The 17,563-nt window shown below is 50.2% G+C and overlaps 1 protein-coding gene across 7 annotated transcripts in view; it reads right to left on the minus strand.

The window, feature by feature from the left end:
- The window catches only part of LOC110523124 (WD repeat-containing protein 7), a 342,879-nt gene that overhangs the window by 257,353 nt on the left and 67,963 nt on the right, over positions 1-17,563 (minus strand). For all 7 annotated transcript variants that reach the window (XR_005051631.1, XR_005051630.1, XR_005051629.1 and 4 more), the window contains 3 exons: positions 7,264-7,497; positions 6,287-6,580; positions 5,896-6,092 (listed from right to left, as the gene is read on the minus strand). Coding sequence is in view for 4 of the 7 variants with exons in the window: in XM_036976656.1 (XP_036832551.1) it covers positions 5,896-6,092; positions 6,287-6,580; positions 7,264-7,497 (725 nt within the window). In the remaining 3 variants the exon portion in view is untranslated. The remainder of the gene's footprint in view (positions 1-5,895; positions 6,093-6,286; positions 6,581-7,263; positions 7,498-17,563) is intronic.

Raw genomic sequence — 17,563 nt, forward strand, 5'->3', positions numbered from 1 at the left:
CAATGATTCGCTAAGAGAGAGCTGTACAATACCTCTACCCAGAAATGTATTTAATTTAGGGCCCATCCACTGTTGGAAATGGCACCCCTATTCCCTATTTAGTGCAGTACGTAGGGAATATAATTACATTTGGGATGCATCCATGGAAATGCACTCCTCTTTAACACTGAGCATCTTACCCATTGTTAACACAAGATACAGGAAACACACACACACACACACACAACTAATAGGGTGGAAAAAGTGCAGCAAAAAGCTGAACTCCTGGGGATTGGCCAATATGGAACACATGTGTAACCACGGTAGCAATTCAAACGGAAGAGGTTGGAGATGATGGGGTAATGATTAGTCAAAATAGGTGAGGACAATTCACCTGATACGAGACTGAATCTAAACATTACAACCGTTGATTTCATGTTAAATTTTAGCTCCACTTTTCGGGCCGCTTTTGTTGATAATGAACACTGAAAATACTCTGAATAAAATCAGTAACATGATAGTAATATTAGAAATTGGGATAGGTGCAACATAAGACAACAATAAGGGTTTGAGTGAGAGGTCTAACTGGTGTTTCCAAGTGAACACAGCTGTCAAACCAGAGTCTTCAACTATAAGTGTTTTTTTTTTGTTCTCCTAGCTGTGCCGTTGAGGAACAAGAGCAAGCACACTTGTAGTTGTTTTGAACACAGCCCTGCATCCCTGCCTTTACACAATTACTGTTGTTGTTTAGGCCAGGGGTTCTCAAATTGTTGTGAGTCCAGGGACCCCTTTAATGTTACGAAATTCATCAGGGACCCCCTCATAGTCAGAAAAGCTCAAGTGAGATGAAAATAGCAAACAAGGAGTTTTACTTATGATGTCGGCAGAGCGTGGCTGGACAAACCAAATCTCTGTCCCTAGGAAATACCATTTTAAAAGGCTCGCCTCTTGGCATCGGAAAGAAAATGTTGCCGTTTTCAAGCTACTGTAATTTCCTGCAATTCGACAAATGTGTCATTACAGAGAGATGTTTTTGTTGTTGCAGCCCTAAAGCTAATATGCTGCAATTCTACAGCTTTTTCCATGAGGCAGAGAGAAAACTGCAGTTTTAAAGCTAAAAAATACATTTATGGAAAAAAATAAAAATAAATTGGAGAATTACAAGATGCATCGAGTTGGAAATAAATTGATTTGGTGGAGGGTTAACACATTAGGCCCTGGCTGGGGGGGTTAACACATTAGGCCCTGGCTGGGGGGGGTTAACACATTAGGCCCTGGCTGGGGGGGGTTAACACATTAGGCCCTGGCTGGGGGGGGTTAACACATTAGGCCCTGGCTGGGGGGGGTTAACACATTAGGCCCTGGCTGGGGGGGGTTAACACATTAGGCCCTGGCTGGGGGGGGTTAACACATTAGGCCCTGGCTGGGGGGGGTTAACACATTAGGCCCTGGCTGGGGGGGGTTAATACATTAGGCCCTGGCTGGGGGGGGTTAACACATTAGGCCCTGGCTGGGGGGGGGTTAACACATTAGGCCCTGGCTGGGGGGGGTTAACACATTAGGCCCTGGCTGGGGGGGTTAATACATTAGGCCCTGGCTGGGGGGGTTAATACATTAGGCCCTGGCTGGGGGGGAGGGGTTAACACATTAGGCCCTGGCTGGGGGGGTTAACACATTAGGCCCTGGTTGGGGGGGGTAATACATTAGGCCCTGGCTGGGGGGGGTTAACACATTAGGCCCTGGCTGGGGGGGGTTAACACATTAGGCCCTGGCTGGGGGGGTTAACACATTAGGCCCTGGCTGGGGGGGTTAACACATTAGGCCCTGGCTGGGGGGGGGGTTAACACATTAGGCCCCGGCTGGGGGGGGTTAACACATTAGGCCCTGGCTGGGGGGGAGGGGTTAATACATTAGGCCCTGGCTGGGGGGGTTAACACATTAGGCCTTGGCTGGAGGGGTTAACACATTAGGCCCTGGCTGGGGGGGTTAACACATTAGGCCCTGGCTGGGGGGGTTAACACATTAGGCCCTGGCTGGGGATTAATACATTGTTTAAATGGGCTTTCTGGAGATTCTTTACATTTTAACCAGGAAGACATTTATTCTAGAATACTGTCATAAATCTAAGGAAGCCCACATGAAAAAAACAAAGTTTGAAATATTGAGGACTGGCTTGGAGCATCTGTATGGCTAGAAGACAGGATTAGAAGAGGTCTGTCCGTCCATCTGTACTCCCTCGTTAACTATGAACCATGACTGTCCGTCCATCTGTACTCCCTCGTTAACTATGAACCATGTCTGTCCGTCCATCTGTACTCCCTCGTTAACTATGAACCATGTCTGTCCGTCCATCTGTCCGTCCCTCGTTAACTATGAACCATGTCTGTCCGTCCATCTGTCCGTCCCTCGTTAACTATGAACCATGTCTGTCCGTCCCCCCCCCCCCCCCCCCCCCCCCGTTTTATGTAAGATAATAATACAAACACACATCAAGGGGCACCGGGCCGGCCATCGACAGAATTCTTAAAATTGACATCATCTTTCTGGCATTTCAGCAACAGCATGTTGTTAAATCATTCAGCTTCCCTACGAGACCAAGAGAAGGAAGCTCCAACAATCAGACCACCTCTGCCCCGGTCTCTGCTCGCGGGTCACTGTACAAATAGCAAACTAAGACTGAACAACAGCGCAATACAAACCAGGCAATCCTCCCCAATTTCAGCAACGCCTCACCAGGGGCCCACAGAGGAAATGGGGGGCCTGGGGGTACAACAGACTGGGGACAGGTAATCGCAGGGCCAGGGGCCCACAGAGGACATGGGGGGCCTGGGGGTACAACAGACTGGGGACAGGTAATTGCAGGGCCAGGGGCCCACAGAGGACATGGGGGGCCTGGGGGTACAACAGACTGGGGACAGGTAATCACAGGGCCAGGGGCCCACAGAGGACATGGGGGGGCCTGGGGGTACTACAGACTGAGGATCTACCCACCATTCAAAGCTACACAGCACCCTTCTTAATGTTAGACATGCATACATACATACATACATGTCGAGCAGGGTTCTACCTACATACATACTGTCATGACGTTGGCCTGGGGGTAGGTTTATGACAGTTATAAATACCTATTCCCCCCTTCTTCCTCTCTCTACCCTACTGATGTGACATTTGAAAGCCCCTTGGTTAACATAGAGATTCTGGGAACATCAGAAGGTGGGGGGAAATGAACTATATTCTGGTAATCCGACCAGTTGAACATATGCGGTGGTCATCATTCTCATCGATGATTGTCATCCTAACTCTACAGTGGAAAGTCTTATCAGACTTATCAGACTCACATGGAATTGTTGTTCAATTTAAATGTTTGAATATGAAATTATTTGTGACGGGATGAAATGTGATTTTAGCTTCTAAAATGTGAGATTTGGGTTTTCATAAATTAGGGCTATGCTCAATCAGTGGCACGCCCCTGTGAAGAGACATGGGCTATAACACTTTTCAAACACGCCCTCCTCTCCCTTCCTATATAAAGCCTTGACGACAATATAACCTTCTGTTCTGAGGATGTGAGGACGACGGTCCGATTTCAGAATGGTTCAGATAATAACTACAGAACAAAGCCAACATCAGCGTGAGCTTTGGTTGCGAATGGCATGAACTTAACTTAACTATTATTCACTACAGAAGTGATACCTCCTAGCCGTTGAGTTAGCAACAGCAGCTGCAAACGTGGGCTAGGAAGGAACAGACAGAGTATCCCATCTACCACACAACAACGTTACTACAACGTATCCAATTGACAACCAGAGACATTCTTCAAAGGACAAAGGACTCGGTTTGGCAACACGGTCTTTCATCAACCACCAACCGTCTGAAGCGCAGTTCAGAGTAAATATTTATTGCATTTTCCTTTTCCAAATGGGCGGTAATTTAGAATGCATCAGATACTGTATTTGCGATAGCACAGCTTCTCCCTGTGTCCCTCAGTCTTCCCGCTCTTTCACTCTAACCCAGCCCCTTTTCCTTTGGGTAACAAGCTGTCACATCTGTTCCGCCCGCCAGGGACGTTTTCCTTATGACGTAATTTGTAATCAAGTTATGATTTAATTATGTGTATGTGTAATTCTGTGTGATTAGTTAGGTATTTAGTAAATAAATAATTAAACCCAATTCTGTATTGCTGATTCAACTCGTTAGGCAGGGTTTGTGCAGATAACCAAGACTTTACAACTTTCAGATGAGACTGAATTAAGAGGACAATTAATATTGACTGCTATTGATGTAAAATATTACTAGGTCTTTAAGAGTTTATTCGGAAGATAACATCTCTATAAATACTATTTTGGGGTGCCCCGACTCTCTAGTTAATTACATTTACATGATTAGCTCAATCAGGTAATATTAATTATGGAGAAATGATTTTATAGAATAGCATGTCATATCACTTAATCCGGCATAGCCAGAGACACAACAATACATACACACACGTCGAGCAGGGTTCTACCTACACACACGTAGAGCAGGGTTCTACCTACACACACACGTGGAGCAGGGTTCTACCTACATACACACACATCGAGCAGGGTTCTACCTACATACACACACGTCGAGCAGGGTTCTACCTACACACACGTCGAGCAGGGTTCTACCTACATACACACACATCGAGCAGGGTTCTACCTACATACACGTCGAGCAGGGTTCTACCTACATACACGTCGAGCAGGGTTCTACCTACACACACGTCGAGCAGGGTTCTACCTACACACACGTCGAGCAGGGTTCTACCTACATACACGTCGAGCAGGGTTCTACCTACACACACGTCGAGCAGGGTTCTACCTACATACACACACGTCGAGCAGGGTTCTACCTACATACACACACATTGAGCAGGGTTCTACCTACATACACACACATCGAGCAGGGTTCTACCTACACACACGTCGAGCAGGGTTCTACCTACATACACACACATCGAGCAGGGTTCTACCTACATACACACACATCGAGCAGGGTTCTACCTACACACACGTCGAGCAGGGTTCTACCTACATACACACACATCGAGCAGGGTTCTACCTACACACACGTCGAGCAGGGTTCTACCTACATACACACACGTCGAGCAGGGTTCTACCTACATACACACACATTGAGCAGGGTTCTACCTACATACACACACATCGAGCAGGGTTCTACCTACACACACGTCGAGCAGGGTTCTACCTACATACACACACATCGAGCAGGGTTCTACCTACATACACACACATCGAGCAGGGTTCTACCTACATACACACACATCGAGCAGGGTTCTACCTACATACACACACATCGAGCAGGGTTCTAATGTGTCCACTTGTTGGTGGAATCTAATGTGTTACATAGTATACTTCTTTATTTGTTTCTGCCTCTGTGTGTGTGTGTGTGTGTGTGTGTGTGTGTGTGTGAGATGTGTGTGAGCAAGAGTGTGTACGCACGCACATCTTTTAAAAAAAGGGGCAATCAGCCATTGCTACATGTATATTTGGACTTCTAAATGAATGATATGTACCCATTGATTTTTTTTTAAGAATATTGCATCCCTCATGAGCTCAACTGTCACAGTCCACCAGAACCCACATATAAACGTGTTTTACTCCAATGTCAGTAAACAAAGAAAATCTTTAAACTATACAGCCTCAAAACATGGTTCAAACTATCATTGTGACACCATGGCTGGTTAGGCCTTGCCTCCACAGCTCCGTCTATGAATTTGACAGAGTGGATACGTTCCTCCAGCCTCATTCCTCAGCTGTTTACCGAAACAGAGGAATGGGAGACTGCTTGGTTATCGTTTCTACTGCTGATTGCCCCTTTAATGAAATATCACCCGAGCCAGGGTCTCGGTAACCGTGTGACAACGCTGCGTACCTGACGGGTGCCTTCTTCATGTGTTCTCCCACGAAGGTGGCATTGGTCATGCCCATCAGGGTGTTAGCCAGTGAGATGACAGAGAGCAGGTGCTGGGTAGTCACGGCCCGGGACACTCCGTATGTCCCTTTACCCACCATCTCTGACAGGGACAACTTCCTGCCCGTGGACAGGGCCATTTGACGCAGCAGGGACTCCTAATTAGTACAGAGGAGTTACATATTGAGTCTAAAAACACACATACATACATACATACATACATACACACACACACACACACACATACATACACACAAATATACACACATACATACACACACAAATAGATATACACACACATACACACAAAAATATACGGAAAATCCATAAATTGTAAAAATGTAAATCTTACCTTGAAGGTGGGCAGCATGAGAGACATATGACCTCCGCGGGATATGAGACCGAAGGAGATGGGGCAGTGGGGTTTGAGCATGCCCAGTCTGCTCAGACACACCTCGTCCAGTGGTCCGTTGAGGCCCCAGGCGTGGAGACAGGACATGAACAGTTTGGCCGTGTCCATAGTCAGGTTATACTCCAACAGAGACAGAGACTTAGACTTCTCCTCGCGTCTCCTCATCTCCTCCTCTTCCTCCTCGTCTTCATCCAGGAGGTGCTCCTTAATGGTCTCCTTCATCGTCTCCTTCACCTGTTGGACATGACAAAATGGCCGCCAGTCAGTAATAAAAACAACAGAAATAATAATTATTGTTGCTTATTGTGAGCAGTTCTTATGAGAGGTATTTCAATTGGATTATTGTCCAAGGAAATGTTATACAGTCAGATTCTCATGAAAAGGTACACGGTACATAAGGTAAAGTAATTGTATAAGTCCAACAATTACTTTTGTTGTGAATAATGTGAAAAAAACCTGTAATAAGGGTGCACCCTATTGGCACCCTCGTCCCCATTTGGCCAGAGCCAGCATGGCACCCTCGTCCCCATTTGGCCAGAGCCAACATGGCACCCTCGTCCCCATTTGGCCAGAGCCAACATGGCACCCTCGTCCCCATTTGGCCAGAGCCAACATGGCACCCTCGTCCCCATTTGGCCAGAGCCAACATGGCACCCTCGTCCCCATTTGGCCAGAGCCAACATGGCACCCTCGTCCCCATTTGGCCAGAGCCAACATGGCACCCTCGTCCCCATTTGGCCAGAGCCAACATGGCACCCTCGTCCCCATTTGGCCAGAGCCAACATGGCACCCTCGTCCCCATTTGGCCAGAGCCAACATGGCACCCTCGTCCCCATTTGGCCATAGCCAAAAGTGCACTATACAGGTAGTCATCCCAGTCCCAACCCAGCAGGACCAACTAGCCATCCCTCCTTCACCTGTTTGAAGATCTTGTTGGCGAGGAAGGACCCTCCTTTGTCAGCTGCTCCCTGGGCCTTCTGGAGGGTCTCTGGGGAGACCAGGGTGGGGTTGGGCCGCTGGGCCTCCTCCGTCAGCAGCTGGATGATCACCGACTCCACGTCAAAGAACAGGACATGCATGTCAGGGTCTGTCAGATTGGTCTTCATGGCCTGCACCACCAGACTGTTGTTGGAGTACTTCTGCAGGTTGCCCTGGGAAACAACAAAGACGGAGAATCCTGAATGAATCGTGAATAATGATGAGTGATAAAGTAACAGACGCACAAATATCACACATAACGTCTCACCATTATAATAAGAGGAGGTTAGCCTTTTATATCATACCCACCAAGACATGCTAACGTCTCACCATTATACTAAGAGGTTATTGTTATAAAAGATGAACCTCTTATTATAATGGTGAGACGTTAGTGGTTGTGATATTTGTGCGTCTGTTACTTTCTCACTCATCGTCATTCACGATTCATTCAGGATTATCCGTAACCATGGTAGCATCCACATGAATGTAGGAGTGTTTAGAAACATGTTCTATTCTCATTTACAATAAAAGTGACTCCAAAATGACTCAACACATTATTTACCATTAATTTCTATTTGGACACAAAATAATCTGAAACACAAACAAAACAAAGTGAAAATGCATCCAACAAATTTGTAGAGTCACACACTTGATGTAATAATTGCGTGCTATGAATATAGAACCAAACACTTCACTTTTTACTAATTTAATACACATGCGTGAATTTGTCTCCTAAAATGGTGGGACTATGTACAACAAGTGGTGTAATTTATAAACGGTTCATCCGATATGGATGAAAATACCCTCAAATTAAAGCTGACAGTCTGCACTTTAACCTCATAGTCAACATATCATTTCAACCCCAAAGTGCTGGAAGTACAGAGCCAAAACAACAACAAAACAATGTGTCACTGTGTCCCAATACTTTTAGGAGTTCAATGTATATATCAACTCTGAACAGCAGTCCATCAATCTCAATCACTGTGTTACCCTTCCATTTCACTGTGTCTGGATTCATGAGCAAAGATTTAGATACAGGTTTAGTGACTGTGTGTTAACATGGTATAAATCACCTCCAATGTCCCTCATCTTTTTTTCTACAGAATCTCATGCTGTTTTCTAACCACAGCAAGTCTCATTTAAAAACATGCTAATCCCTATTCAACTTGAAAGACACTACACTCTTTGCACAGCAAAGGATGTTCACATATAGACCTTGTTTGTTTCTAATGACTGGACTAGGACGTCACAACATTAGTTCACTTTCTTCCAAGAGGAGAGAGAGGATAAAGAACGAGAGGAGAGAGAGAGAAAGAACGAGAGAGAGAAAGAATGAGAGAGAGAGAAAGAACGAGAGAAGGAGAGAGAAAGAACGAGAGAAGGAGAGAGAAAGAACGAGAGAAGGAGAGAGAAAGAACGAGAGAAGGAGAAAGAAAGAACGAGAGAACGAGAGAGAAATAACGAGAGAGAAATAACGAGAGAACGAGAGAGAAATAACGAGAACGAGAGAAGGAGAGAGAACGAGAGAAGGAGAAAGAACGAGAGGAGGAGAAAGAACAAGAAGATAAGTAGAGAGAGGAGAGAGAAGAGCGAGAAAGACAGAGAGAAGCTGCTGTTAGGTCCCCAAGCCCCCTAACCCCCATCCTGCATCTGCTCTGTCTGGGAGGGAGGGAGGGAGGGAGGGCTCAGACAATAGAGTAAGGTCTATCTCTAACAATTAGCACACTGAGGGTCAGCATTGTCACTGTGCTCAATGGCAGTTAAACAGCTTCAATGGGCACTGCTGTGTGTGTCTCAGTGATCACAGAGCAGAACAAGGTCAGGCGTAGGGGAGAAAGGATGAGGGATGGAGGGAGGCCTAACAGGCTGGACCTCCTCTATCGGCTTCATGACATGAGAGGACACAAAACCAACTACTTTACATCAGCATCTCAGTGAAAAATTACAAAACCAGAACGCACAATATACCAAAAGGGACATTGGTTTGTTATGGGACGTGAACAAACAATTACACAGTGGGTTGTTATGGGACGTGAACAAACAATTACACTGTGGTTTGTTATGGGACGTGAACACACAATTACACAGTGGGTTGTTATGGGACGTGAACAAACAATTACACTGTGGTTTGTTATGGGACGTGAACAAACAATTACACTGTGGTTTGTTATGGGACGTGAACAAACAATTACACTGTGGTTTGTTATGGGACGTGAACAAACAATTACACTGTGGTTTGTTATGGGACGTGAACAAACAATTACACTGTGGTTTGTTATGGGACGTGAACAAACAATTACACTGTGGTTTGTTATGGGACGTGAACAAACAATTACACTGTGGTTTGTTATGGGACATGAACAATAGCACATAGTATGATTGTGATATACATGTTGCATGACCAGTACTCCTAAACTATTTTTGAATGAGTAGCAAAATCTATAATTATAGTAATAGAGTTGGATTTTTAAAAAGAAGTCAACATGGCGTGATGTGTGTTATAAGTCATTATTGAAAGTTAGAACCATGACCCTGTCTGATAGGAGTCTCTTCTCTCTGATAAATGTCTAGCACGCACGCGCACACACACACACACACACACACACACACACACACACACACACACACACACACACACCAGCAGAGAGAAGCGCAGCGGCGTGATGATAGGTACAGTCCAGCTCCTTGGTCGGTCTGGGATTGGAGCCATCGGCTTGGTCGGTCTGGGATTGGAGCCATCGGCTTGGTCGGTCTGGGATTGGAGCCATCGGCTTGGTCGGTCTGGGATTGGAGCCATCGGCTTGGTCGGTCTGGGATTGGAGCCATCGGCTTGGTCGGTCTGGGATTGGAGCCATCGGCTTGGTCGGTCTGGGATTGGAGCCATCGGCTTGGTCGGTCTGGGACTGGAGCCATCGGCTTGGTCGGTCTGGGATTGGAGCCACCAGCTTGGTCGGTCTGGGACTGGAGCCACCAGCTTGGTCGGTCTGGGACTGGAGCCACCAGCTTGGTCGGTCTGGGACTGGAGCCACCAGCTTGGTCGGTCTGGGACTGGAGCCACCAGCTTGGTCGGTCTGGGACTGGAGCCATCAGCTTGGTCGGTCTGGGACTGGAGCCATCAGCTTGGTCGGTCTGGGACTGGAGCCATCAGCTTGGTCGGTCTGGGACTGGAGCAATCAGCTTGGTCGGTCTGGGATTGGAGCAATCAGCTTGGTCTGTTTGGTGAGGGAACAGCGAGTCAAAGCCACAGACCGTACGTCGGGACAGATGTCTACTTCTCCAGGCTCCGAGTCACACTCCGTAACGAGCCATGAGACGCCAGTGTGTGTGTTAGAGAGAGAAGCCCCAGCCCAGTTCACGGCTTCCCTGTTCAGTAATTAGCCTTTCTAGTGTCCTGACTGATGGTGAGCCATTGCACCTGCACCTGTGACACACACACACACACACACACACACACACACACACACACACACACACACACACCAACCATACACACAGCAGAGACGTTGCACAAATATCCTTAGACATGAAGCTACGTTCAGAATTCAATGTGTCCTGCAGCAGAAGTAGTGATGGGTTCTGATCAGTGTGACTTAATGAATTAGCTCTTTCAACCTCTCACTGATGATGACAGATTTCTACCAGCCAGTGGTGTTGTTTTGATGGAGGAAGGCTGCCCTCCACAGGACAACGACTGCCAAAACCACAAGACAAAAGGGACCCTCCCCCAGCACCATCTTCCCCAGTCCACCTCCCTCCCTCTTCCTCCAGCCCCCTCCCTCCCTCTCAGGACACAACTAGGCTGCAGATGGACTCTAGAAGATGAGAAGAAAACAGCCCCCTCTCCATCCATTCCTTCTATCATAGCTGCAGGCGTTCATTTATTTCTATCGCCCCGACACACACACACACACACACGCACGCTGCTCTAGTACATAGAAAAAAAACATGCTCTTATGACAGCCATCTTCTCCAATGTCTTTACTGACGGCCTGACGAGATGACGGGAGGGCTGGAGAGGGGAAGGGGGCTGGGCTGGAGAGGGGAAGGGGGCTGGGCTGGAGAGGGGAAGGGGGCTGGGCTGGAGAGGGGAAGGGGGCTGGGCTGGAGAGGGGAAGGGGGCTGGGCTGGAGAGGGGAAGGGGGCTGGGCTGGAGAGGGGAAGGGGGTTGGGCTGGAGAGGGGAAGGGGGTTGGGCTGGAGAGGGGAAGGGGGTTGGGCTGGAGAGGGGAAGGGGGTTGGGCTGGAGAGGGGAAGGGGGTTGGGCTGGAGAGAGGAAGGGGGTTGGGCTGGAGAGAGGAAGTAGATGGTAGCAGATCTGATGGTAGATCGCTGTGTGGAATCAGGTGCATCTCTAACATCTGAGACCACAAGGGAACCAGGACTAATTCCAAATCACATTGGAGCAATAGGGGAGCGGAGGGGACACGCACACAGGAGAGCAGAGTGGAGCTAGGAGAGGACAGACACACAGGAGAGCAGAGTGGATCTAGGAGAGGACAGACACACAGGAGAGCAGAGTGGAGCTCAGAGAGGACAGACACACACACAGGAGAGCAGAGTGGGGCTCGGAGAGGACAGACACACAGGAGAGCAGAATGGAGCTCGGAGAGGACAGACACACAGGAGAGCAGAGTGGAGCTAGGAGAGGACAGACACACAGGAGAGCAGAGTGGAGCTAGGAGAGGACAGACACACAGGAGAGAAGAGTGGATCTAGGAGAGGACAGACACACAGGAGAGCAGAGTGGAGCTAGGACAGTCACCAGAATAACAGCAGATAATTCAATCACAGAATCACAGCGCCAGTGCGCCTGAAATGCCAGGGAAGGAGCAGGGAGCATTTCATATCACTTCTATTAAACTCTCCCCCTGGACTACATATAGAGCCAGTGGACTGGAGAGTCTGCATAGCAACCCACACACCTGACTGGCTGGCCGGCAGGCTGGAGCCCTGGATAAAGAGAGCAGTCAAAAAATAGAGAGGAAGACTGGTATAGTGCATTATCATAGTAGATCATTTTCAAAGAGATGACTTGTTACTTGTTGAAAAATGGATGGATAGAATTGACCAGAGATTTGACCCCAACCCCCATAATGAAATATACAAATGGCCATTTGAACATTCACAGAGTACACACAGGAACATATGGATAGTGCTACAGGCCAAGAGACTGCAATCGATATGACGTAACTATCACTCATATTTGCCAACTAACCCATTCTAAAAACGCAGAGTTCTCAGTTGATGAATACATTGGCTGCTTTAAAACCTATAGATAGCTGGTAGATAGCTAGCCTTGTTGTAACTGACTGACTGGCCAGCCCAGTGACAAGCCATGAATAGAAAATGTGAACGGGCGGAGGGGAGGAGAGGAGAGCGGTGTGACCGGGCGGAGGGGAGGAGAGCGGTGTGACCGGGCGGAAGGGAGGGGAGGAGAGCGGTGTGACCGGGCGGAGGGGAGGAGAGGAGAGCGGTGTGACCGGGCGGAGGGGAGGAGAGGAGAGCGGTGAGACCGGGCGGAGGGGAGGGGAGGAGAGCGGTGTGACCGGGCGGAGGGGAGGAGAGGAGAGCGGTGTGACCGGGCGGAGGGGAGGGGAGGAGAGGAGAGCGGTGTGACCGGGCGGAGGGGAGGAGAGGAGAGCGGTGTGACCGGGCGGAGGGGAGGGGAGGAGAGCGGTGTGACCGGGCGGAGGGGAGGGGAGGAGAGCGGTGTGACCGGGCGGAGGGGAGGAGAGCGGTGTGACCGGGCGGAGGGGAGGAGAGCGGTGTGACCGGGCGGAGGGGAGGAGAGCGGTGTGACCGGGCGGAGGGGAGGGGAGGGGAGGAGAGCGGTGTGACCGGGCGGAGGGGAGGGGAGGAGAGCGTTATGACCGGGCGGAGGGGAGGGGAGCGGAGTGACCGGGCGGAGGGGAGGGGAGCGGTGTGACCGGGCGGAGGGGAGGGGAAGAGAGGAGAGAGCGGTGTGCCCGGGCGGAGGGGAGGGGAGGAGAGCAGTGTGACCGGGCGGAGGGGAGGAGAGCAGTGTGACCGGGCGGACGGGAGGAGAGCAGTGTGACCGGGCGGACGGGAGGAGAGCAGTGTGACCGGGCGGACGGGAGGAGAGCAGTGTGACCGGGCGGAGGGGAGGGGAGGAGAGCAGTGTGACCGGGCGGAGGGGAGGGGAGGAGAGCAGTGTGACCGGGCGGAGGGGAGGAGAGCAGTGTGACCGGGCGGAGGGGAGGAGAGCAGTGTGACCGGGCGGACGGGAGGAGAGCGGTGTGACCGGGCGGAGGGGAGGGGAGGAGAGCGGTGTGACCGGGCGGAGGGGAGGGGAGGAGAGCAGTGTGACCGGGCGGAGGGGAGGGGAGGAGAGGAGAGCAGTGTGACCGGGCGGAGGGGAGGAGAGGAGAGCAGTGTGACCGGGCGGAGGGGAGGGGAGGAGAGGAGAGCGGTGTGACCGGGCGGAGGGGAGGGGAGGAGAGCGGTGTGACCGGGCGGAGGGGAGGAGAGCGGTGTGACCGGGCAGAGGGGAGGGGAGGAGAGCGGTGTGACCGGGCAGAGCGGAGGGGAGGAGAGCGGTGTGACCAGGCAGAGGGGAGGAGAGAAAGGGCTCCTGAACTGTAAACAAAGACCCAGGCTATTATAAAAGGTCATTGTCCCACAGGACCCCTCCTCACCTCTCGTCCTCGCCTCTCCAGACTAGAGGAGTGAAAACAGCAGGCAGGGAGACAGAAAGAACCAGAAGCTATTGAGGAAGTGTCTAAGCAGACGTCACAACAGTAGTGGGCTTGATTACCAACAACGACGAGACGGTCTACAGGGAGGAGGTGAGGGCACTGAGTGTGGTGTCAGGAAAATAACCTCTCACTCAACATCAACAAAACAAAGGAGATGATCGTGGACTTCAGGAAACAGCAGAGGGAACACGCCCCTATCCACATCGAAGGGACAGCAGTGGAGAAGGTATAAAGTTTTAAAGTTCCTCGGTGTACACATCACCGACAAACTGAAATGGTCCAGTCACACAGACAGTGTAGTGAAGGCACAACAGCGCCTCTTCAACCTCAGAAGGCTGAAGAAATTTGGCCTGTCACCTAAAACCCTGACGAAGTTTTACAGATGCAATGTTTTTTTTTTTTTTACCTTTATTTAACTAGGCAAGTCAGCTACGAACAAATTCTCACAACAATAACAGCGGGTTAACTGCCTTGTTCAGGGGTTTGAACAACTAGCTCGGGGATTCGATCTAGAAACATTTCGGTTACTAGTCCAACGCTCTAACCACTAGGCTACCTGCCGCCCACAATCGAGAGCATCCTGTCGGGCTGGTACGGCAAATGTACCGCCCACAACCACAAGGCTCTCCAGAGGGTGGTGCGGTCTGCAAAACACATCACGGGGGCAAACTACCTGCCCTCCAAGACATCTACAGCACCCGATGTCACAGGAAGGCCCAAAAATAACACCTGAGCCACTGCCTGTTCACCCCGCTATCATCCAGAAGGCGAGGTCAGTACAGGTTCATCAAAGCGGGGACCGAGAGACTGAAAAACAGCTTCTATCTCAAGGACATCAGACTTAAAAAGCCATCACTAACTCAGAGGCTGCTGCCTACACTGAGACCCAATCACTGGCCACTCTAATAAATGGATCACTAGTCACTTGAATAATGTTTACATATCTTACATTACTCATCTCATATGTATATACTGTACTCCACTCGGCCAATGCTCATCCATATATTTATATGTACATATTCTCATCCATCCCTTTAGATGTGTGTGCATTAGGTAGTTGTTGGGGGAATTGTTAGATATTCCTGCATTGTCAGGAACTAGAAGCACAAGCATTTTGCAACACTCGCATTAACATCTGTTAAACATGTGTATGTGACAAATAAAATTGTATTTGATGTCTATATGATATAGGATCAATAACCCCACACCGTAACCCCCACCATAACCCCCCCCACACCGTAACCCCCCCACACCGTAACCCCCCACACCGTAACCCCCCACACCGTAACCCCCACATACGTGGGGGTGATTTTCACTAGCTGGGTCAAAAGGGGGAAAAGAGACACACACACAAGTGGGAATGTAGTCCTTCACGTGACAGTAAAAGCCGTCCATCTTGTAGATCACCAGTCTACTATTAGGATGCTGCAGGGCTGCTAATGGTTCTGGTGTTAACAGACCTGGACTGAGACAAATCAACTCAGTGAAAAACTTTGTTGAACCTTGACTAAGAGCATTCAGGGAGACATTACAAAATCAATATGCCTCAAGAGCTACTCTGTTACCAACCGGCCTCCAGAATACCACACACACACACCTCCACAACAACAAACATACAACACACACACCTCCACAACAACAAACATACAACACACACACCTCCACAACAACAAACATACAACACACACACCTCCACAACAACAAACATACAACACACACACCTCCACAACAACAAACATACAACACACACACCTCCACAACAACAAACATACAACACACACACCTCCACAACAACAAACATACAACACACACACCTCCACAACAACAAACATACAACACACACACCTCCACAACAACAAACATGCAACACACACACCAAAGGGTCAGGACTCACAAATACTCTTTTATAAAATGCACATGTTTTGACACTCAAGAAACCCAACACAAAAAAACTGACCACGGCGCACACACACACACACACACACACACACACACACACACACACACACACACACACACACACACACACACACACACATAAATAAAAGTGGTTTCGCAGGCAGGGAGTGCAAGTGTAATGGTGGCACCAAAGTGGAGGCAGGCAGGCAGGTTGACTGGACGGCAGTTACCCCAGTGGGTGGCCAGGTGGGCTGGCTAGTGTCTGCATCAGGGCCTGTTGTTGTGGGCTGGCTAGAGGCTGCATCAGGGCCTGTTGTTGTGGGCTGGCTAGTGGCTGGCTGCATCAGGGCCTGTTGTTGTGGGATGGCTAGAGGCTGCATCAGGGCCTGTTGTTGAGGGCTGGCTAGTGGCTGGCTGCATCAGGGCCTGTTGTTGTGGGCTGGCTAGAGGCTGCATCAGGGCCTGTTGTTGTGGGCTGGCTAGTGGCTGGCTGCATCAGGGCCTGTTGTTGTGGGCTGGCTAGAGGCTGCATCAGGGCCTGTTGTTGTGGGATGGCTAGAGGCTGCATCAGGGCCTGTTGTTGTGGGCTGGCTAGAGGCTGCATCAGGGCCTGTTGTTGTGGGCTGGCTAGAGGCTGCATCAGGGCCTGTTGTTGTGGGATGGCTAGAGGCTGCATCAGGGCCTGTTGTTGAGGGCTGGCTAGTGGCTGGCTGCATCAGGGCCTGTTGTTGTGGGCTGGCTAGAGGCTGCATCAGGGCCTGTTGTTGTGGGCTGGCTAGAGGCTGCATCAGGGCCTGTTGTTGTGGGCTGGCTAGAGGCTGCATCAGGGCCTGTTGTTGTGGGCTGGCTAGAGGCTGCATCAGGGCCTGTTGTTGTGGGCTGGCTAGAGGCTGCATCAGGGCCTGTTGTTGTGGGATGGCTAGAGGCTGCATCAGGTCCTGTTGTTGTGGGCTGGCTAGTGGCTGGCTGCATCAGGGCCTGTTGTTGTGGGATGGCTACTGTCTGCATCAGGGCCTGTTGTTGTGGGCTGGCTAGAGGCTGCATCAGGGCCTGTTGTTGTGGGCTGGCTAGTGTCTGCATCAGGGACTGTTGTTGTGGGATGGCTAGAGGCTGCATCAGGGCCTGTTGTTGTGGGCTGGCTAGTGGCTGGCTGCATCAGGGCCTGTTGTTGTGGGATGGCTAGTGTCTGCATCAGGGACTGTTGTTGTGGGATGGCTAGAGGCTGCATCAGGGCCTGTTGTTGTGGGATGGCTAGAGGCTGGCTGCATCAGGGCCTGTTGTTGAGGGCTGGCTAGTGTCTGCATCAGGGCCTGTTGTTGTGGGCTGGCTAGTGGCTGGCTGCATCAGGGCCTGTTGTGGGCTGGCTAGAGGCTGCATCAGGGCCTATTGTTGTGGGCTGGCTAGAGGCTGCATCAGGGCCTGTTGTTGAGGGCTGGCTAGAGGCTGCATCAGGTCCTGTTGTTGTGGGATGGCTAGAGGCTGCATCAGGGCCTGTTGTTGAGGGCTGGCTAGAGGCTGCATCAGGGCCTGTTGTTGTGGGCTGGCTAGAGGCTGCATCAGGGCCTGTTGTTGTGGGCTGGCTAGAGGCTGCATCAGGGCCTGTTGTTGAGGGCTGGCTAGTGGCT

The sequence above is a fragment of the Oncorhynchus mykiss genome, chromosome 5, assembly GCF_013265735.2.
Source record: "Oncorhynchus mykiss isolate Arlee chromosome 5, USDA_OmykA_1.1, whole genome shotgun sequence".
Lineage (NCBI taxonomy): Eukaryota > Metazoa > Chordata > Actinopteri > Salmoniformes > Salmonidae > Oncorhynchus > Oncorhynchus mykiss.